Here is a 23,427-nt window from a genome sequence, read left to right on the forward strand (position 1 = left end):
CTCGAGGGCAACTGGTTTGGTTTTACATCTGGAAGCTGGTGAGGCTGAGATGCAACTCTAGAGCTGTTGGACACTTTTCGTACTCTGTATTTCTATGTACACTGGAGCTCTGACAGAACTAGGCTGAATTCCCTCAGGAATTTCCTGCTGGACAAAATTACAAGGGAAATATTCAAGGAAAGCTTTCATAAGAAGGCTGCACACCATCTTCTCAGGAGAGACAAGGCTCTTCTTGGCACCCAGTGTGAGAATATCCGTCTCACATACAGCTTCACAGAAGGGATAAGCAGTGATATTACGATAGGACCCAGCAATCCCAGTCCTAGGAGTATATACGTATATACCCAGAAGAAGTGAGTGCAGGCTCGCAAGCAGAAACCTGAACACCAGTGTTCACTGCAGCGCTTTTCACAACAGCCAAAATGTCCATCAGCAGACGAACAAAGAAACAAAATGTGGTACATACACACAATGGAATATTACTTGGCCGTAAAGAGAAATGAAGTCCCGATGCGTGCTATAACACGGATGAACCTTGAAAACATTATGCTGAGAGGAATAAGTCAGTCACAAAACGACAAATACTGTATAACCTCAGTTCCGTGAAACAAGCAAATACATAAAATCAAAGATCATTAGCGGTTACTGGCGGTGGGAGGGAGGAGGAAAGGGGAATTTTTTTGCTTAGGGGGCATTAAGTTTGTGTTAATGGTGGTGGAATAAGTAGGAAAAAAATAGGATGGGGTTGCTCAACATGAAGTGTATAGAGTAATCAATGTCACTGATAGAACATGTAGAAACTGCTAAAGTGGCGAATGTTTTGTTCTGTATATTTTTACCACAAAAAAAGAAGTGATATGGCAAACTGTCCCCTATATGGTAGAACAAGGAGGGAGGGCCTGGCGTTGGCACATGGTCCTCAGACAAAGCAGACTGACTTTTATTCTGTTTATTTTTAAATTGTCTTCAGACAGCACACCCCTTAGTACCTATGCCTGGGGCAGACTGCTCTCAAAACTCCCACGCCCAGATGCCCCCCCAAAATATTCTGCAAGCAAACATAAAATTGGGACTCCCAAAGCTGTTTTTTAAGTGCTTAAACTATTACTAGAAACTGACCTTCATGCTGGCAGTTTTATTAGCCTTTCTATACTTGAGCGCACAGCAAATGGTTTCCCTTCCATGGCCTAGTTTCAAAGCCTGACTTTGAAACAACTGAAAGTAACTTGTTGCCACTCTCTGTAGGAGGCAAGTCACAGGCTGGTTAACGTGCAGAGGCTGCTCAGCGACTGGCAGGAAAACTCAATCTGTGCTTACATCTCCTTAGGACGGGATCGAGTTATGGCCTGTGCCAGTGTCCTGAGAAGCACACCTGTGTTTAAAAAACTGTTCCACTTCCACAGCCACAACTGGGACAATTAGAGCATCAAAATAAATAATTTATTTTACAACAATATAAATAAATACATAAATGGAGGAGAAGAGAAAGCTTTTGCCCAATAGAGAGCCAAGAAAAAATACAGAAGGAACAATAGAGTTAGAAAGTCATCCCGGGTGCTAAAACTAAACCAAAAAAAAAACCAAACCCGTTGCCATCGAGTCGATTCTGACTCATAGTGAGTGACCTTACAGGACAGAGCAGAGCTGCCCTATAGTTTCCAAGAGGCGGCTGGTAGATTTGAACTGCCAACCTTTTGGTTAGCAGCCGAGCTCTTAACCACTGTGCCCCCTGGGCTCCAAACTAGTAGGTTAAAACTTGAAGAGGAACAGGATATTTACATAGTTCAATGATCTTCCCACTAATTATTTATTAATAGAAAGAAAAACAGCAACTTTACATATGGTGCTTTACTCAAGAGCTCAAAGCTAACAGCAATCACGGGAGAAACCACCACTAGGTGCCTCCTGATAGGATGAACGAGGGAGGACAACATCCAGCCAAACTCGTTATCCGACTCCAACCACCGTGAGCCATCAGGTAACCCCACGCGGAGGGGCTCTCTACAAAACAACCGGTCTGTGTGCTTCAAAAACACCAAGGCCAAGAAACACAAAGAAGGGCTGAGGAACCATTCCAGATTAAAGGCGACTAAAATGACAACGAAATGCGATTGTGTGATCCTGGCCTGGAAAAAACCCCAATAGCTATAAAAAACGTTACTGGGACAACCTGCAAAATTTAATATGGACTGTGGCTTTGGTAATAACATTGTATCAAAGTTAGATTTTCTGATTTTAATAACTGTATTGTCATTATGTAACAGAATATCCTTATTTTTAGAAAATATGCCCCAAAATATTTACATGGCTCAGGAAAAAATACATTATACACCGGAGGGCAGAGAATGAACGTGGGTAAGCAAATGGGACAAATGCAGAAAACTGGTAAGTCTGGATAAAGGGTGTGTGGGAGTTTCTTCACTCTGTTCTTGTAACTTTTTATAAATTCAGAATTATACTAAAATACAGAGTTTCGAGAAAAAAATCCATTAAGAGCCCTGAAGTCTGTTTTTGGGTACAGCCCTGGAGTCCGTTTTTGGGTACCCTGTAAAAGAGTGTCACTTGTGTTCCCAGAGTCTCCCGTGGAAGCCATCAGGGAGAAGTTCTGGCCCCAGCCTCCTGGGGGAGAGTTAGCTGGTTCAGATAACATCACAGCTCCCTGTGAATATCCCAGGTAATATGGAGATTCTGAGAAAATGGGAAATACTTGGAGAATGTGGGGGAACCAAAGAAGTCACGCCCATGTTTTGAGAGAGGACACAAATAGTAAAGGCTGAAGAAGGAAGAAAAAAAGGTAGAGCCATTCTAACCAACAGGAAGAGCTCTTGGAGCAGCACTCACATTTTTCATTTTGAAGGACTCCTCCTCCAATTTCTCCACTGCCAGAATGTTCTCGATAGGAATGCTGTACAGAGGCTGGTCGCCTGCAGGAGACCAACAGAGAGAGATGTTAACAGCCAGGGCAGTGGTGCTCTGCTCCTTGCTCTCAACTCAATGGATCTGGCCTGACCTCCCCAGAGATGCCATTTATATCATCCCTAAGTTGTCAAGTACAGGTTGGGTTCCCTTGGCAGGCCGCAATGTTTCGGCATGAACTATGTTCATGTCAGCCAAGGAGCTACGGGGCCACGGTGCTGAGGAGACATTCATGCACTTCTGCCCTTGTTTCTCATAAAAGCTAGAGCCCTAGGTGAGAAGACTTGTAAAATGAAAGACCAAGAACATGTGGGGCAGTGGTCAGAGATAGCCTTGGGATTAGGGACCTCAAGTTGTGGGACACATTCTCTGCCCACAGAATAAGTGTGCCACAGACTTGATCTTTTACAGACTTCTCTGTACCTCTCATGTTTCCTCTTACTCTGAACATGACCTACACACACACACACACGTATTTATTTTCATAATGATGCTTAAATGTCTCCGCACGCATTATTTCTAGGAAACATGTTACCCAATTTTTTTATGAGGAGAAATGACCTTCTCAACATTTCATAATTTAAATCTGAGCCAATTTCAGGCAGTGAGAGAAAAAAAAAAAAAAAAACAGCCAAAATAGGACCCACCCAGGATTATCACTGACCAATTAGATCAATCATTTCTACAACTTACACGTTGAGTGAGGTTATCTTCATCCTTGCTCTCGCCACCACCTTCCCACCCCAAAACTATAATAAAAGTACCACAAAGCCAAAGTCTGGCCTGTACACATGTCTACCATGCGCATTTATACACTTGGAAGACTGGCCAGGCCACTTATTTTTAAAAGAAACTTTATTTACTGTCCAAAGCTTTCTCCAGTAACAGGATGCATGGCCTCAACAAAAAGTTTGAGGCACTTTTTGTTTTCCTCCCAAGAAGACATTTAAATTACAGCATTGGGTCTATATTCTTTAGTGCAGCATGGCAGGTCATATCCTAAAGAGAAGAAGGGGATTTATATTTGTTTTCTTGTTTTAAGAGTGGAGAAGAACAGTGGGACAGGAAAAAGGCAGAAGAAGGACTCCAGGTCAGGATACAAGGGACGGGGGAGGGAGGGAGGGAGGGATAATGCCGGAGCCTATGGGTCAGTGGTAGAACTCTCGCCTTCCATGTGGGAGACCTGGGTTCGATTCCTGACCAGTGCACCTCACGCACAGCCATGACTCCATCTGTCAGTGGAGGCTTGCCTGTGGCTAGGATGCTGAACAGGTTCAGCCAACCTTCCAGACTAAGATAGACTAGGAAGAAAGGCCTGGTGATCTGCTTCCAAAAATCACCCCATCAAAACCTTATGGATCACAACAGTCTAGTTGCAAGTGGTCATGGGGCTAGCACAGGACTGGGCCGTGTTTTACTCTGTTGTGCACGGGGTTGCCATGAGTTAGTAGCCACCTTGACCACAGCTAACCACAACACTGGAAAGGAAACTGGAGGAGAAGAGTTTTGGAAAGGGAAAAAAGAACTGATTGAGGACACCCAGTTTTGCATTTATTGATTTGATGGAGAATGAGATTTCCCTAAAGACAGATTTTCCCATACCTTTCAAAGGTGCACAGTAACTAAAGTATAAGGATCTAATTAAGAAAGCAAAATCCTGGTGAAGCAGAGCGTTCTTTCCACCTAGCCAGTGTAGACCACAGAGAGTTCTGAATTCGCTTGGGATCCACTTGTTTAACAGCCTCCCTGCTATTGCAGGTTGGTTGACAGTAATAGGGCTGTATGTCCCTCCTATTGCAGGTTGGCTGACAGTGACAGGGCTGTATGTCCCTCCTATGGCAGGTTGGCTGACAGTGACAGGGCTCTATGTCCCTCCTATTGCAGGTTGGCTGACCGTGGCAGGGCTGTATGTCCCTCCTATGGCAGGTTGGCTGACTGTGACAGGGCTGTATGTCCCTCCTATTGTAGCCTGGCTGACAGTGACAGGGCTGTATGTCTTTCCGCTGATCCATTCCACATTTCACGCTCTGTGGGACGAGGCTTGTTTCTTAGCTTTCTCTTCAGAAAAGAAGAAGCTAACCCCAACAAGGCCATAAACAAGTCTCTTGGTCCCTTTGAATAAAAACACCAAACCTAACCCACCGCGACTGAGTCAGTTCTGACTCATAGCAACCCTATAGGACACAGGAGAACTGCCCCACTGGGTTTCCAAAGAGTGGCTGGTCGATTTGAACTGCGACCTTTTGGTTAGCAGGCAAGTGCTCAACCACTGTGCCATCAGTGCTCCCCTTTGAATAAAGGTATGTGAAAACAAGTAAAAAGCGAACCTTTCTTGTTACCTTTGCTTTTCTGATAGGTAAATTCGTGGTTTGTCAGGCGGAACCATCTTTTCTTAAAATTCTTCATTCCAAAGCGCTTTCTTCCTTGCGCCCTCTTAATCATGAACCTATCATAAACGGGATACGCTGGCTGCATTAATGTTCTAACATCTCACGCTCCCCTTCCCACCCCGACACAACCCTAAGTCCAAAGGGGGAGTTGGCCATCTCACATTCCCAAAATCAAAATACTCCACGACTTCCGTAGCAATGATACTGGAGCGGACTGAGGATTCTCAAAATTTCACAAATTTTATTTTCAAGGGATAAGATGAAAAAGTTAAAAGGCAAATGCCTTTACTTTTGAAAATTTAGCCCCTTTAGTGGCATTAACTTTAAATTACAAGTTGGTGATGGCAATGATTTTTATTAAGACCTCCAACAAAAGTCAACCCCTCCCGATTTTCCACACTGAATCTTTCAACAGCAGCCTATGCTACTAAAAATAACAAGAAATGTTCTTAAAAGAAATGTGCTAACCACAGCTTCACAGAGCCGTGCGTAAGAGCATTCTGGAAAAGCAAAGTGGGGACTTGAAGCAACTCATTAACAAAAGCTTTGCCTACAGTATGGTAGGCATTCCACGTTTCAGTGTATCCCATTCCCTTCACGACTTAGCCCTTTTGTGTGGAAGCTTCCACTTCACCCAACAGTCCTGAACAGAGAGTGCATATGGGCCAGCCCCCATTAAGGAAATTAATGAAGCAGAAGAGAAATAGGGGTTTTAATACCAATAAAGGGAATGTTCTCGTCTTTATGCTTTACTTCCAATCTCCCGTATGAAGGAAGAACCAGACCAGATATAAGAAAAGAAATATAAATTAGCAGGGAGTTGGAAAATGACTCCTGGACCGTGGGTCCAACATCAGATGGCTCACAGGGTTCTCAACACCAAGTCACAGGAAGCAGAGATGCCCCCCGCCTTACGCTGGGGAATTTGGGGAACCTGGAAGAATCAAAGGTCGTGTTCCTTCCCTTCAGAGCCAGGCCCACATTGTGGGGATTGCCTTTACGGGTAGCCATAAATGTACTGAGTGTCTGCTGATGCCAGAGTGCTTGAGGAGGGATGTCCTACCTTCCTAGCCCCCAATCAAGGTGTGTGAAGTCCCTGGGGACATTTGGTTGTAATGACACAGGTATGCACGCCTTGAAGGCTGCCAGTATGTGTCATCATCTTCCTTCTGAGATTTAGGAAGAACAGGTATATGTTGCATCATAGTAACACACGAGCCACGTAGTACGACAAACTGACAGATGGGTGGTGCTGAGATTAAAAAAAAGGTTAAACGGATAATCAAAATGGTGGAAACGATTAAAAGCACATGAAAGAGAAGTCAGCCACACGAGACTCTGGAATAACAGACTGAAACGGGGAAGAGGGGTCGTGAGGTCTCTCTCTTCCCTTTAAGCTGAGAAGCTTCACAAAGAGTCAAAGACAAAAACGCACAGAAGCCTCTTTTAGTACTGGCTCACAGTCCCACAAAAAATAAAAGGGCATGTAGGATAGGACTTATATCTTACCACAGGTTTCTTGACACATATCTGCCAAATCCCAATGCAACCCTCCGCCCCTTGCGCTTTGAAAAAATGGTCAGGGTTGTTCCTAGGTTGATCCTTAGTGGCACAGGGAAAGGAGACCAAAAGGTTTGCTAGTGGCACCTCAGGTGTGCTGGTAGTCCCAGTATCCTTCCCCAGGGCCAGACAAACCCACCTGCAGCTTCTTCTCTTAAACCACAGCCCTTCCCCAACCTCAAGGGACTTACGGCTGAGCCCAAACAGCTTCCCTGGGTGGACTGTTACGAGCAATTGTCTTTATTGTTAGGTTAAGAGTCCTTAACCCAGCAGCCAGCAGGCCGAGCAAGAAGAGACAGAAAAATAATCAGACCCAAGCAAACGAAAAGACAAGAGGTAGAAAAATTAAATAAGAAAAGCAAAGGTGGATTTGATGCGGGTGAGGAGGGGGGACAATAAAAGTAAATAGTGAAATGCACATTTTACTTGAACATGAAAATGTATAATTACACTAAGAAAAGGAAACAAGGCAGATTAGCACAGCTCAAGTTTAAACAACCGTAATACATCAAGATGTGTGTTCAGAGAAATGTTTTCACAGATGCATTCAGGTTATAGAGGAGGACGTTCATTGCAACAGTGTTTGGAGGAGGAAAGAGCTGAAGGCAACCTGTGTGCCCATCAGTTGGGGAATGGAAAAGTATAGTACATACAAATTCGCAACAAGTGCACACAGAACGGTAGTACATGTTTTCCCAAGATACACATACATGTAAATAAGCACATGAGGGTGGATTAGAAGAACACACAATAAGTAATCAAGAGCGGGAGCCTATAGGAGACGCTTTGCATGGACCAATGACAGCTCGTGTGACACACTAAAGAGTGTGAGGACCTCAGTATGCATCAAAAGTGTGATGGAATGCCCAAAAAACACAAATGTAATTTTAAGCTGCATGAGTAGAAGTCCAGTGAGAAACGTGAAGAAGTGACACTCTCCCTGCATTCTGTACTGCCTGTATCATGTCCCCAGTGTTGTATCCATCTTTGGAAACTGTAGCTAAAGCGAAGCGTCTCAATGTATGGTACGCAAACCCTTGTGAGCAACCAAATGATTTTAGGAGGTACAGAATGAATTTTCCTACTTTGATCATTGTGAATTTATTTAACGTCTATTAGAAAAATTTGTCTCTAGCACATTAATGAGAATGACAGATCTTATTGCTTAAGGCATGGCTAAGTTCAAAGAAGCTGATTGAAAGGAAAATTATGATAGCAAAGTTGAAGTGGGAACACAGACCAAGGATGGTGCATGGATGACTCACAAACACAGCTCTAAAAGAATATGGCAGTGCAAAGCAGACCAGAGGCACTGACGAGGGATCTGGGATGGTGCCACATGACAAATGGTAGAAGAAACCAAGGCACACTTTGGAACTGGGGTAGATCAGGATAGACATTGGTCAAAACCTACACGAGGAAGGAGTAGATTTACCCTGTGATACTCCAGGGGCAATACGAGTGTGTAAGGTTTAGGGAGGAAATTCTCGGGTCAATAGAAGCAGGGGGCTCTGTAACGGTATTGAGAAACAGGGCAGTCTTGCAGAGGCTACTGTGCCCATGAAAACTGTGTAAACAAAGGCCACTTAGAATACTCCAGCAGGAATTCCTGGGCTGAAGTTCAGTTGGCCCGTATTTCCATTAATGTTCCTTCCAGCTCCCTGGATTTCTGACACAGGATCATTTTAAATGTGCAGAATGGCTGATCGACCTCTTTCTTCCATAGTAGGAGGGGAGGGTAAGGCCTCGAGCTCGGGGGTGTAAATATACATCACAGCAAACGTTGTCAGGAGTTCTTGATTATTCAGGAGTAATTCTGCCAGTCTCTCTCTCTCATTTCCTTTTGCGCCTACTGATGGGCATTTCTTCACTCTTTGCAAATTCAACTAAGTATGGGCAAGAGAGAAATGAAAATAAACGATGCCCAAATCTTTTAACATCTTCTTTGGTGGGGGCTTTGTGGGAGATAAGTTGAATTAAAAAAAAAAATTAAAAAGGCCCCATTTCTCTGAGGTTACGGCCCCCACTGTAGTTGGTGGTTTGAGGCCAAGGGTTCCAGGCTGTCCTTAGACCTGGGAAAACACCAGCCCACACGGGCCAGGTATGGTCCTGTTTAATGATCTCAGGAGACTGTATTAAATTTTTATTTTTAAGGTAAACTAGATCGCCCCTGCTTCTGCAGACCAAACAAACCAACCACAAGAAAAGGAAATGTAGAAATAAAAGTTAATGTTATTAAAATATTATAAGAAAATCTGTCAGGAAACAAACGGGGGTGCCCACAGTCTAGTACACCCAGTGTGCTCAGCAGACCGACACTGTATCCTTACCCTTCTTTAAGCAAGATGGGCTGCTCTATGCTCTTGTGGTCTCTTCTCCCCGAAGACGAAATCAAATCTAAGAACTTCAGCAGGAAAGAAAAAGAGAGGGTTAAAAGGGGGAAATAACACACTTAGCATATGCACATGCTTACATATAAATGATGGAATCAGGATACTTCGTGTCTTCTTGTTGATACATTAAAGAAGGAAGGGACAGGGGCTCCAGAGAATTCAGCTCTTCTGTGACAATCCTGGGAGCTCTGTGCTTGTTTCTACCATGGAAAAGAGAAGTGGCTAGTTCCCACCCCAAACTTGCCCCATTAACCCTTCAAGGAAACATCTCATCTGTATCTTCAGCCTATTATCACTGCTCTACTTAATGTGAAAGGCTGCCATTAGCTTCTCCCTGAGGAGTGACCAGGTTTCAGGTAACACCTAGAGTATCTACACAGCATTTTAATAGGTGATCAAGAATGAATCTTACTTTGGATTGAATTGTGTCCCCCCAAAATGTGTATTGACTTGGTTAGGCCATTATTTCCAGTATTGTATGGTTGTCCACCATTTTGTGATCTGATATGATTATCCTACCAAGTACCCAGTGCCATCGAGTCGATTCTGACTCATTTACATGTTGTAAACCCTAACCTCTATGATGTTAATGAGGCAGGATTAGAGGCAGTTATATTAATGAGGCACAACTCAACAGGATTAGACTGTATCTTGAGTCAATCTCTTACGGGCTATAAAAGAGAGAAGCGAGCAGAGAGGAGAGGGACCTCGTATCACCAAGAAAGAAGTGCTGGGAGCAGAGCGAGTCTTTTGGACCTGGAGTCCCTGCGCTGAGAAGCTCCTAGACCAGGGGAAGATTGATGACAAGGACCTTCCCCCAGAACCGACAGAGAGAGAAAGCCTTCTCCTGGAGCTGGTGCCCTGAATTTGGACTTCTAGCCTCCTAGACTGTGAGAGAACAAATTTCTGTTTGTTAAAGCCATTCATTTGTGTGATTTCTGTTATAGCAGCACTAGGTAACAACAGATTATTAAGAAAAATCTATAATGGTGGAATTTGAGGCATCTGTAGGGAAGATACTAACAGTGGAGGGAGTCATAGGACCTGTCCGGGGCTCTACCAGTTTCTGTGCCTAAGGCAGGCCTCTCCTCGACCACTACCACCATATTCACCATTCTAGTAGCCAATTTCCCCTTGTGTTGTGGCACAGCCGGGCCTCTTTTCTCAACTGGACTATTCTATGACTTATTTAGATTACCTCAACTGATGGCTAAAGGGCCAAAATGGTGGCTGGTCTGAGCTCTAGTCTCCATCTTTCCCTTCTATATCCATGCTCTTTTAACAAGTTCTGAAAGATAAATATTTGCGATTGCTCCTAAACAGCAAAAAAGTAAAGTTTTAGGATTCAGAGAGTTTCTTCCCCAAATGCTGTGTTATGGGTTGAACTGTGTCCCCCCAAAATGAGTGTCAACTTGGCTAGGCCATAATTCCCAGTATTGTGAGGTTGTCCACCATTTTGTGATCTGATGTGATTATATTCTATGAGTTGTAAATCCTAACCTCTATGATGTTAATGAGGAAGGATTACAAGCAGTTATGTTAATGAGGCAGGATTACAAACAGATATGTTAATAAGGCAGGACTCAATCTACAGAATTAGGTTGTATCTTGAGTCAATCGCTTTTGAGATATAAAAGAGAGAAGTGAGCAGAAAGGATGAGCACCTCATCCCACCAAGAAAGAAACGCCAGGAGCAGAGCACTTCATTTGGGCCCAGGGTCCCTGGCTAAGAAGCTCCTAGACCAGGAGAAGACTGATGACGAGGACCTTCTCCCAAGAGCCAACAGAAAGAGAAAGCCTTGCCTGGAGCTGGCATCCTGAATTCGGACTTCTAGACTCCTAAACTGAGAGAATACATTTCTGTTTGTTAAAGCCACCCACTTGTGTTATTTCTGTTATAGCAGCACTAGATAACTATGACACACTGTGTCCTTAATTTTGGGCCTTGGGTGCTAGAGATCTTCATGACTCTAAGGTGTCTGGGAGTATCAGGGGCCAGACACTGATGGGGAAGGGACAGGCCAGGATATGGAAACTTACAGAACAAACCAGGGTGACAGGCCAAGGGATGTGGGGCTTGGAAGTAGGTAGGGCACCATAGCAATAATCTATGAAAGTATAACACACAGGTTGGCTTAGAGAAGAAACACAAATAAATATATTATATATATATTACTATATATAAATTAAATATTATATATAAATAAAATATGAAAGATGAGAGCCACAAAATATCAGATTGCAAAGCAGAGTCATGATAAAGAGAACTCAAAAACAACTGTTTCTTAGGAAGACTATATAATTTAGGGGAAGGGAAGTACATGCTAATAGACGTTGATACTTACATTTTTTACTGCATCAGCATATTTCTGCTCATTGAAGAATTCATAAAACGTAGCCATGTAGGACTCCTTAAAACTGGCCTAGAACAAAACAAGCTGCTTAATGAAGGCTTAAAAATATCTTGGCTCATGGCCCACATTTGAAAAATCGAAAGGCATGAATTAGGACAAAGCTAAATTATGACAATTAAACAAACTGAAAATCCTCTTTATTACTGGGTAAATGGTACAGAGTATAATGAGCTTTCTGAGAAATTTTAGTTCAGGTATACCAAAACCAATTGCCATTGGAGTCAATTCCAACTCACGACAACCCCATGTGAGCAGAGTAGAGCTGTGCTCCATAGCATTTTCAATGGCTCATGTATAAAAACCAAAAATCAAACCCGTTGCCATCGAGTTGATTCTGACTTATGGCCACCCTATAGGACAAAGGAGATCTGCCCCATAGGGTTTCGAAGGAGCAGCTGGTAGATTGGAACTGCCAACCTTTTGTTTAGCAGCCGAGCTCTTTACCACTACACTACCTAAGGGACTTTAAATCAGAAAGTATGTTAAAAAATTTCTATACGATTGAATCATATTTGAACTGTATTTTTAAAAGCCAACCATGCAAAGGAATCCTTCGGTGAATTTGTTGTTAAGAAGTCCTTTGGTGAAATGACTAAATACCTTTTCCAGGTGTTGGCTCATTAACACCTGGATTTCCGGGTTTAGGAAGTTGTTAGGTTGGCCATGTAGATAGTGGTTGCCGTGGGGTGCACTTGGCTTCTGAAGGCCTGAGTTCCAGACCCAAGGGGCCACATCCACTTCTTGGATGCCGTGCTAATAATCATGGAACTTTCTTCTGCTTCGGTTTCCTTATTTGTAAAAAGTACCTGCGCTGCTAAGGGCTGCTCTGAGGCTTCAAAAGGAACATGGGTGAGAGGGCTTCAGCAAGTCCTATGGAAGCAGAGGGCAGGCACCACTGTGAGCGAGCAAGCCGCAGTCACTTACTGAAGGGGCCTTTCAAAGAAACCATTCCGGATATCCCACATTCCAATTTAATGTGGTTTTAGTATTTAGGCTACCTGGGTATTTTCAAAAAGGTCAGCAGTTTGAATCCACCAGCTGCTCCTTGGAAACCCTGTGGGGATGTTCTACTCTGTCCTATAAGGTTGCTATGAGTCGGAATCGACTCAATGGCAAAGGGTTTTTTTTTTTTTTTTTCTTGGTTTAGGTATTTTCAAGGAGCCCTGGTGGCACAGTGGTTAAAGCACTAGGCTGCTAATGGAAAGGTTGGTGGTTCAAATCCACCAGCCACTCCTTGGGAGGATGTTGCAGTCTGTTTCCATAAAGATTTACAGCCTTAGAAACCCTATGGGGCAGTTCTACTCTGTCCTGCAGGGTTGCTATGAGTCAGAATTGACTTGACAGCAATGGGTTTGGGTTTGGATATTTTCGCCTGTTCAGCCGAGTTCTAGGCCAACAAAAACTGGAATTGATTACGTGGAGAAGAGCAATCAGTACAAGTTAGCCTATGTGTCAGCCACAATAAATCTTTTATTTTACTGTGATTCAGAGAAAACAAAGTGTTTGCCACTGAGGGAGGTTGGTTATCTGTAACGATGGGAACCTATAGCCCTAACATCTAAGTCCGAGGCACCATGATGAGCAAAGAACAAGGAAGGCAGGGTGGGGTGGACTTGTGCAGGTTAGGGTTTAACCCTTTCCAGTCAGAACTGTACGGACAACGTGGGAAGGCCCTCACTGCTGCCCAAATCAACCCTCGTCAATGGTTGAGCCAGAACCGGGCTCCATCCCCAACGGACACACCCACCCAAGTGTCTGTATTACTTCTTGTAAAATAATTAGTATCACACTTCCTCCAAACTGCTAGGCATCAGGCATGTCCTATGAGAAAATGGGGCAAACCTTGGAGGGCTGAGGTCCTGGGATGGAGACATCATGGGGCCCCCTTGCCCTTCAGGACCAACATCTTAAAATCAGCAAAACCAGTTAAAAATGAGTGGCAATGGCTGCATTGAGGCAGGGGGTGTGCGTACACAGAGCGGGGACAGAGGGAGGGAGGTTCAGCCCCACATCTGCCCCGACATCTGCCTAGGAAAAGAATGAGGTGCACTACCGCTGATTACAGGCGAAAACAAATAGGCAAGTTTTTAGCTTTCCAGTCACCATCCAGCCACCAAAGACCTAATTCCTACAGCACGGATGTCCTCAGATGCTCAAGGTCAAAGCAATCTGATGCATTTGCTACACCTGGGGAAGTCCAGCCAGTGGCAAAGCTGGATGGAAAAAGGCCTTGCAACATCTATTTAGAATAAGTGCTTTCTGCCACAGGCCCAATGGCAAGTACTGAATTGATGCAGCTCAGCCAGCTACCTTCCAAATCTGTTGATCTAAGTCAGACAGGTATAGCCACCCCACTCCGGTTATGAATCAAGTGTCATGTGCTATCACAATCTTCCTCTCAAAAAGCAAAGTATTACAATTCGAGAGTGGCAGAGAGGCACTTGGAAGATATCGAGAACATTCTATTTATTAAGGTGGTTGGGGAGACTATGAGTGCTAGTTTTATTATTGTTTTTATTCTTAGGAATATACTTATACACTCCTATTTGGGTGTGAGATACTTCATTTACATTTTTTAAAAGGGATTTAAGAAATCAAAGTGTTCTCAACAAGTAAAAAAGACTTACAGATTTTGATTTGGATAAGCTGCCCAGAGTTTGAATAGTCTTTGAGATAAGCGTCAAAGTTCTAGAAGTCTGTGGGTCCTGTAGGAGACAGGAAAAGAGAAACGTTAGTTTTATTCCCAATTTAGTACAAATTGCTGTCACCGATGCCAGAATCGCACAGCTGACAACATGAATGACAAAATTCAAAATGCTGCAACAAGGGTGTGTGCATATACCCTGTGAGTAAACAAAAGTAAATATGCAAACAGGGTCTACGAAAGCTGAGTCTGGCACTATATCCAGGAAGGGGTTTATTTAAACCCTTTTACTCAGTGTCAGGAAACCCTGGTGGCATAGTGGTTAAGTGCTATGGCTGCTAACCAAAGGTTTGGCAGTTCAAATCCACCAGGCGCTCCTTGGAAACTCTATGGGGCAGTTCTGCTCTGTCCTGTAGGGTTGCTGTGAGTCGGAATCGACTCGATGGCACTGGGTTTGGTTTTTTTTTTTTCTACTCAGTGTCATCCATGGACCAAGGTTAATGACACCACCAGGAAGCTTGCTAAAAACGCAGACTCTCAGGTGCCACCCAGACCTACTGAGTCTACACTTAAACTACATGCCCAGGAGACTCCTTTGCCCCGTAAAGTTTGAGAAGTGCTTTAAATCGACACTTTCAGCCCAATATGCAAAAGGAGGATCTTAAAACTAGAAGCATCCCTGTTGGGTTACTCCCTTTATCTGCTCTGAGCCTTCCAGGTAACACTGCCTGTGGACTTAGCTTTTGCCCATTAAATGATGTGGACAATTTAACACAAAACCAACAGTAACAAAAATGAATGGAGCCATCACTCTCTAATCCCCTGACTCTGGGATTTTTCTTCCAGGCACTTGCTGGCACCTGGCACATTATGGCTTTATCTGCTTGTTTGTTACATTTGTCACAGGCCACTGGAATGTAAGCTCCATGAAAGCTGGGTCTCTGGGCTATTCCTGTTATCTCCAGCTCCCAGATCCATGCCTGGCACATAGTAGGTGCTCAATAAATATTTGTTGACTGATTGAATAAATAAATGAGCATATGCTGTTGTTAGGTGCGGTCAAATCAATTTTGACTCATAGCGACCCAATGTGACAGAGCAGAACTGTCCCATAGGGTTTGCTTGGCTGTAATCTTTTCAAAAGCAGATCGCCAGGTCTTTCTCCCATGAAGCCACTGGGAGAGTTTGAACTGCCAACCTTTTGGTTGGCAGCCCAGTGCTTAACCATCATGCCACCAGGACTCCTTGAAGGAATATACACCTGATCATAAATACCTATTTTTTTCTATTGCAGGGGAACATAATAATAGCCACCAGTAGCTAAAACCTTGGTCAGTCATCCAAACATTTTTTTTAACACGCTATTAATTTCTTTCAAAATGTACAGTTATCAGAGCTGACAGACTTAAATAGAAAGGTAGCAAAACCTGCTTGTAGGCCAAGGAAGTTACAGGTGTGTGATATGTTTATAATCCATTTTACAATACAATGGCCCCTAAGAACACCACTGCAGCGTCCACTTGCCAGCTCCACGGGAAGCGGACACTGAGCCCAAGCTCATCTGCTCGTTTACAAGGACTCTGACAACATACACAGGGCTCCAAGGCTCACTTACCGTGTGGTGAGGGGTGAGCTGGAACAGATTGGGGGAGAGAATGGCGGGAGCGAAGAATCTCAGGAAAATGAAGCTGCTCACAGCGGTGTACCTCACATCCAGGTCATCTGCAACCAGAAAAGAAAGGAAAAGCCATTTCACTTGGCATTCAGGAGATAACCACATTTTTGTAATTTAGGGCATCTTGCCCTTCCATGAGTCTTTCACAAAGAATGCCTACAGTTCTCTCTCCATTTCTCTCTCTCTCGCGTGCTGACTGTTATTTAAGAAAATGATTTCTCTGGGAAAGAGCTTGGTCTCCCAAGCACAGCATCTGTTTGGTATTTAGGACTGTAAACAGACATCAGATCAATTCACCAAGCCCTAACGGTGGCAAAGGGGAGATCTGCGCGTTACCTGGTTATATACTCACATCTGGGATGTGCGAATATATTTCATTTATCACCATCTTAAAGATGTTCAGCATACAGATTGAATAGGTACGGTGAAAGAACACAACCCTGCCACACACCTTTCCTGACTTTAAACCAATCAGTATCCCCTTGTTCTGTCGGAACAACTGCCTCTTGATCTATGTAAAGGTTCCTCATGAGCACAATTAAGTGTTCTGGAATTCCCATTCTTTGCAATGTCATCCATAGTTTGTTAGATTCCACACAGCCAAATGCCTTTGCATAATCAGTAAAACACAGGTAAACATCCTTCTGGTGTTCTCTGCTTTCAGCCAGGTCCATCTGACATCAGCAATGATATCCCTGGTTCCACGTCTCTTCTGAAACTGGCCTGAATTTCTGGCAGTTCCCTGTTGACATACTGCTGCAGCTGTTTTTGAATGATCTTCAGCAGAATTTTGCTTGCGTGTGATATTGATGATATTGTTCTATAATTTCCACATTCAGTTGGATCACCTTTCTTGGGAATAGGGATAAATATGGTATGCTGAACAAATGATACGAGAAGCTGGACTATATGAAGAAGAACGGGGCATCAAGATTGGAGGAAGACTCATTAACAACCTGCATTCTGCAGATGACACAACCTTACTTGGTGAAAGTGAAGAGGACCTGAAGCACTTACTAATGAAGATCAAAGACCACAGTCTTCAGTATGGATGACACCTCAACATAAAGAAAACAAAAATCCTCACAACTGGACCAATGAGCAACATCATGATAAATGGAGAAAAGATTGAAGTTGTCAAGGATTTCATTTTACTTGGATCCACAAACAGCCATGGAAGCAGCAGTCAAGAAATCAAAAGACACATTGCATTGGCCAAATCTGCTGCAAAGGACCTCTTCAAAGTGTTGAAGAGCAAAGATGTCACCCTGAAGACTAAGGTGCGCCTGACCCAAGCCATGGTATTTTCAATCGCATCCTATGCGTGTGAAAGCTGCAGAATGAATAGGGAAGACCGAAGAACAGTTGAGTCCTTTGAATTGTGGTGTTGGCAAAGGATATTGAATATACCATGGACTGCCAAAAGAACGAACACATCTGTCTTAGAAGAAGTACAACTAGAATGCTCCTTAGAAGCAAGGATGGCAAGACTGCTTCTTACATACTTTGGACATGTTGTCAGGAGGGATCAGTCCCTGGAGAAGGACATCATGCTTGGCACAGTACAGGGTCAGCGGAAAAGAGGAAGACCCTCAACAAGGTGGATTGACACAGTGACTGCAGCAATGAGCTCAAGCATAACAACGATTGTGAAGATGGCGCAGGACCAGGCAGTGTTTTGTTCTGTTGTGCACAGGGTCGCTATGAGTCGGAACCAACTTGATGGCACCTAACGACAACAACAACATCCCCATCTTATTCCAAAGAGGATTGAAGCCACGCTTGGAGGCACCTGGTAATTGCCTTTCCGAGAACACTAAGTGCTGCCTTCGTGATGTAAAGAGCCCCCGCTTCTCAACAAGCAAGCCTGTGACAGCCTCTGCATGTAGAAGTCCAGGCACCCTCAGCTCTATGGAAGGGAGGCAGAAAGCTCATGTATCCAGCCAGGTGTGGACAAAAAGGCCCGGGGTTTCTAAGACCACCATTATTCCGTCTGGACAGTGATGAGTCTGGGCCACAGGGATTGCTCTGGAAGATTTTGCAGCCAACATTTTCAAGTAGGTTCTGCAAGGTAGGCAAGATATACCTGAGTCCAATTCGTGGAAGAATAGAATGGAATTGGCAAATGGTGCCCATTTGGCTAAGGGAGGAAGGTAAGGTGTACCAGGTGCTGCTCTCCCTCTCTAAGCCTTTCTATGAATGGTGGCTTCTAAGAACCTGGCCTCTCAAAGTCCCTACAACTGTGCACCATGCTCCAAGCCATTTGAGTTAATATGAACACTGTTCTACAGCTAAAGCAAAAACAGGGGACTCTGTGTAGGGTGGCTTAGGTGATAGCCTTTGTGTGGCTTTCTCTCCATGGTATTGTAACTCCCAACCAAGTAACTGGGTGGGACTGTACAAATAAGGTAATCACGGCCCACCAAGGGGACTGGTAAGTTTTACCATCGTGCTAGGCTTAAAATGAGCCATCACAGAGGCAGGGAAGAGAAGATTTCACCACCACCAAGGAAGAAGAGCCAAGAGTGGAACATGTCTTTCGGACCTAGGATCCCTGTGCTGAGAAACTCCTAGAACCAGGAGACCAAGAGAGAGTTATAACACTGAAGATGGCAAGAAGAGGTGGCAGAGAAGCAGTAGCAGGAGAGACCAGAGGAGAGACTGACAAGAGAGACTGGCAGGAGACGAGCTTCCTGGCCCATGGAGTGAGAAAGCTGAGTGCCTCTGGGCGAGAGGCTCGCTGAAGGAATAGGGTGCCTCCAGACACTCGGTAGAACTAGGTTTGTCCACTCAGAGCTAGAGATGAGCGCTTTTGGGTTGAGGCTTCCTGGTGGTGTGGGGTGCCTTAGGGGCACGTATCAGCAGAGCTAAAAGGCCAAGAGGCCAAAGAGAGGCGTGCCTGCGGGCACAAACAAAAAGAGCCTGTCCTGATGGAAGGAAGAATTGTATCCTTAGCATTCCTGAATCTAATTGTAACCTGTTATTTCCCTAAGAAACCATATAATCGTGAGTGTTGTCTGTGAGTTTTGTGTGGCCGTTGCAATGAATTATCAAACGCAGCAGAGAAGCAGAGAGTGCCGTGGGAGGGACGGTTGGCGTCAGAATTGGTAAAGACAGCAGAGAGAGCAGCCACGTCTGACTCCCACTTACAGGAATCAGCCTTGGGCTGCTGATCTTGATTCTCCTTCCCTCTTTTCATGTGAAGTTAGAGTAGGTCAGATGATGCCCCTGCCACCCCATTTTTACAGTGACACACTATAGAATCCAGCACAACTAAAAAGCAGGCGTTCTAAAAAATGATGCTCAGATCTCTCGGATATCCCTCATCTCCCAATTCCGCAAAGGCTTCCACTACTCTCTTCCAGTTTTTTTCTCTTTAACGAAGGTGAGAAAGCTTTCTGTGTATGCAGTACTAAGCAATGCCTCCCAATTGACTGTAAGAAAAAACTGCTGAGAAAATTCAGGGAAGGAACAGCTTCTCTGAACTGGAGAGACCAGAACCCAGGAACGGTTTTAACGTTCTATTCCTCAACACCACCAGTTTATCAGCTGCTGTTGAGTTGACTCCGATTCACGGTGACCCCACGTGTGTCAGAACAGAACTGTGCTCCAATGGGTTTCCAATGGCTGATTTTTTCGAAGTAGATTGCCAGGCCTTTCTTCCAAGGCACCTCTGGGTGAACATGAACCTCCAAACTTTTGGTCAGCAGCCAAGCGCATAAACCGTTTGCAACACCCCAACCGGGAAAAAAAAAAAAACAAAAACCTAAAACCGTTACCGTCGATTCCAACTCATAGCAACCCCATAAAACAGAGTAAAACTACCCCATAAGGTTTCCAAGGAGCAGCTGGTGGATTCGAACTGCTGACCTTTTTGAGGACTCTAAACAACCACCACCAGGACAAAAGCTCTGCCAACAATGCCTCCTTAGGTGGCTGGGAGGCCCTGGCATTGGGACAGCTCACCCACAAGAAGAAAACAGGAAAGAGGAGTTCGGAAACATTAGCTGAGAGGATAACGACTTCCCAGCAAAATGCAAGTGTCCACCAGGAACATATATGTAGAGGCACGGCTGGCTGGTCCTCTCCTGCTCTGACATCTGCCCACTGCTTCGAGATCCCTCCCTGCCTTCTGGGCAGCAGGCTGCGGGTTAAAGCTGTTTTTATTCGATGCTGCCAGTGCAAATCTGAAGCGTCCTTTCTTGTGTGGTTTTGTTTTTAAGCCTGTCCAAGGACTGTCAGACACGTGGCAGGTGGGGAGATAATCACTCAGTGAGGGGCTGTAGCTATTTTTAGCTGCTGTACGTGTATTCTGCAGAAGAGCGACTCACCTTGGAAGCGCTTGGCAGCCGACTCCCTCAGGGAGAAGAAAATATCGCACATGACGGTTGGGCAGCTCACCCCAGACTTGGTGATCACATTAAAGATGCGGTCCACGTACTGCCTCAGGTTTTCCTGCAACGTTGAAAACACATCAAACAGGCCCACCCGGTGCACTGGCATCGACCTATGCTGGAAGGCAGAGGGTTCCCGTCTGGATTTGTACCCTCCCCGAGGGCTGCCCCACGCTGACACGCATTGAGCATCACGACTGTGTTTGAGGCCATGGACAGCTGCAGTGGGGAGGACCAGGCCAGTGTCCTGATTCCACACCAGGGCCCCCAACAGGGCTAGGGTTCCACGCTGAAGAGACAGCCTCAAGCCCAGCTGGCCTCTTCCATGGAAGCCACTTTGCTCAAATGTCACTTTCTCAGCAGGCCTTTCCTGGCCACCTGAGGCCCTTACCGTTTTACCTCTCTGCACAGCTCTGATCAGTCTCTAATGCTCTAATGCACCACACAACTGTCTGTAGTCTACTCCATTAGAATGGAAGGAGATTGTTGTCTCTTGTTCACTGCTGTATCCCCAGCTCACAAACAGTGACCGGCACATACTAGGTGCATAGCAAACATTGGATGGATGGATAACCGGCTGGCTGGCTGGCTGGCTGGGTGGGTGGGTAGAGGGAGGAGTGGATGGAGGGACAGGAGGATGGGGGGGGTAGAGGGACAGGAGGATGGGGGTGGAGGGACAGGAGGATGGGGGGTATAGAGGACAGGAGGATGGGGGGTGGAGGGATAAGAGGATGGGGGGTGGAAGGACAGGAGGATGAAGGGTGGAGGGACAGGAGGATGGGGGGTGGAAGGACAGGAGGATGAGGGGTGGAGGGACAGGAGGATGGGGGGTGGAAGGACAGGAGGATGAGGGGTGGAGGGACAGGAGGATGGGGGGGTGGAGGAAAGAGAAGGGAAGCTAGCACAATGGAAAGGGAGGGAGGTGGAGGGAGGAAGAAATAGATGAGGACTTCAACTGCTCCCACCTGACCTGCCTGGGTCTCACTGGGCTGGGCTCCCTGATCAGCCATCGCCTAGTTGTCCCCTGGCCTCCAGACTCACCTCCCTGTCCACATTATCCCCATGCAGCTGCCAGAGGGAGTTTCCTCAGGGGAAGTTCGATCACATCACTGTCCCACCATAGGATCCTCTAGGGGCTTCCTCCTTCTCTTCACCTTTGGGATAAAAGCCTGAATTTCTCATTCTCTCATAAGGCCCTTTGGGAAACCCCAGTGGTGCAGTGGTTAAGAGCTACGGCTGCTAACCAAAAGGTCAGCAGTTCAAATCCACCAGGCACTCCTTGGAAACTCTATGGGGCAGTTCTACTCTGTCCTATAGGGCCACTATGAGTTGGAATCGATTCGACGGCAGTGGGTTTGGTTTTTGGGTTTTTTTCCACAGGGCCCTTTAAGGCCCAGCTCCTCCCCTTCCACACCCTGCTTTATACTTCTGGGACACACAGCGTGTTGTTTCTTTCCGCCATGCCCTTGGCCATGCTTCCCCTCTGCCTGAAATGCTTCTCCTTCCTCATCACATTCCCCCTCCCCAAATTCATTTTATTCATCTTTAAACTGCTGCCGTGGAGTTGGCTCCAACTCATGGCGATCCCATGTGTCAGAGCAGAGCTGTGCTCTATAGGATTCTCAATGGCTGATTTCTCAGAAGTCAACCACCACGCCTTTCTTCCGAGGTGCATTTGGCCGAGTGCTTAACCGTCTGCACCACCCAGGGACGACTCCTTAAACTGTATAGGCTTTATACATTCTTCTGTATAAAAGGGATACTTCTCAGTACTTTAAAAAAAATCCAACTCCTTCTTAAAATACGTACTGAAAATTATACTATTGTGTGGTGATAAAAGTAATTACACATTGGAGTTCTGGGGAATATGGAGGAAAAAAAACACACTGTATCTTTCTTCTCTGCCCTGATATCATTAACTGAGTATAGAATTAAAATTCACTAGAATATAATTCCCTGAAAGCAGGGCCTTTGCCTCTGTTATTTAAAGGTATAATTACAACTTAGTTTGACCTGGCCTGAAGAAATTATAGAAAAAGATGAAAAGTTTCAGATGACATGTCAAAACCAGGGAGCTTTGCTTGTTTTTTTTTTTTAAAGATCATTGCTGCCAGGAGCAACATGAGGGGCTCAAGTTTGGGGTTCTTCTGTTTGTTGAGGTGGAAGAAAAAGGGCAGGCGAATAAATGCTTCTGGCTTATTCCAAGAGATGAGAAAAAGAGCAGGAGAACAAAAGGAGCCCACTTGGGAGCTGAGCTGAGTGAGGCAGTCCTCGGAGGCAAAGTTAGTTAGCAGGAAAGAAATGGAGAGCAATGAGGGCTGATGGTAAATGGCGTCAGTCTGGGACTGACGATTTTACAGGAGCTGAATCACAACGAACGAAACTCAAAGCTCAATAGGGACAGCGCATGCAGACCCTTCCATTTCAGACTCCAGCTGTCAGCCTCTGTGCCAAGCGCACCTTGGTCTCCTTCCCTACTCCACCCCGGAACCTCCAATCCAACAGACAGAGCCTACATAGCCACAACACTGAAAAACCTCAAACACAGGTGGCTGGCTTGGAAAATGGGTGTATGAACAAAACACAAGAACTTCTTACCATGTTGTTTTCAAGGTTTTCGCCATCTTTTAATTTTACAGGGTCAATTTCACAAGATTTGTGGCTTTGGCATATCTGGAAAGGACATTTAAAACAATGAGTATACAAAGCAGGTTCCAGAAGCCAAGGTGGGAGTGGAGGGTAGGGATGTCAGGTGTCACTGAGACGGGGATCGTGAGTCTTATTCAGACAGCTCGAAGTGGTGAATTCTGCGGCCCTGGCAGCTGGCACTGGAGCAAGGCTCTGGGGAGACTAGTGCGGGCTGGCAGGCAGGCTGGTTCAAACTCAGGCCCAACACTCCGTGGGCTACGTGACTGAGCCCTCCTGCCCTGGCTGCATCAGCTGCAAGGGAGAAAATACACAGGGTCTCTGGAGGGAGTCAATGAAATAATGTACACAAATAACTGGTGAGGTGCAGGGTCCTGAGTCGGTATTAGGTAAGT

At 45.2% G+C, this 23,427-nt stretch overlaps 1 protein-coding gene across 3 annotated transcripts in view; it reads right to left on the reverse strand.

Moving 5' to 3' along the window:
* The window catches only part of RASA3 (RAS p21 protein activator 3), a 269,176-nt gene that overhangs the window by 23,383 nt on the left and 222,366 nt on the right, over positions 1 to 23,427 (reverse strand). For 2 of the 3 annotated variants that reach the window (XM_049856230.1, XM_049856232.1), the window contains 8 exons: positions 22,985 to 23,059; positions 20,324 to 20,447; positions 15,933 to 16,039; positions 14,301 to 14,378; positions 11,605 to 11,682; positions 9,197 to 9,270; positions 5,244 to 5,362; positions 2,842 to 2,924 (listed from right to left, as the gene is read on the reverse strand). In XM_049856230.1, the coding sequence (XP_049712187.1) occupies positions 2,842 to 2,924; positions 5,244 to 5,362; positions 9,197 to 9,270; positions 11,605 to 11,682; positions 14,301 to 14,378; positions 15,933 to 16,039; positions 20,324 to 20,447; positions 22,985 to 23,059 (738 nt within the window). The remainder of the gene's footprint in view (positions 1 to 2,841; positions 2,925 to 5,243; positions 5,363 to 9,196; positions 9,271 to 11,604; positions 11,683 to 14,300; positions 14,379 to 15,932; positions 16,040 to 20,323; positions 20,448 to 22,984; positions 23,060 to 23,427) is intronic. The other variant, XM_049856231.1, reaches the window with a different exon arrangement.

This window comes from Elephas maximus, chromosome 17, assembly GCF_024166365.1.
Source record: "Elephas maximus indicus isolate mEleMax1 chromosome 17, mEleMax1 primary haplotype, whole genome shotgun sequence".
Classification (NCBI taxonomy): domain Eukaryota; kingdom Metazoa; phylum Chordata; class Mammalia; order Proboscidea; family Elephantidae; genus Elephas; species Elephas maximus.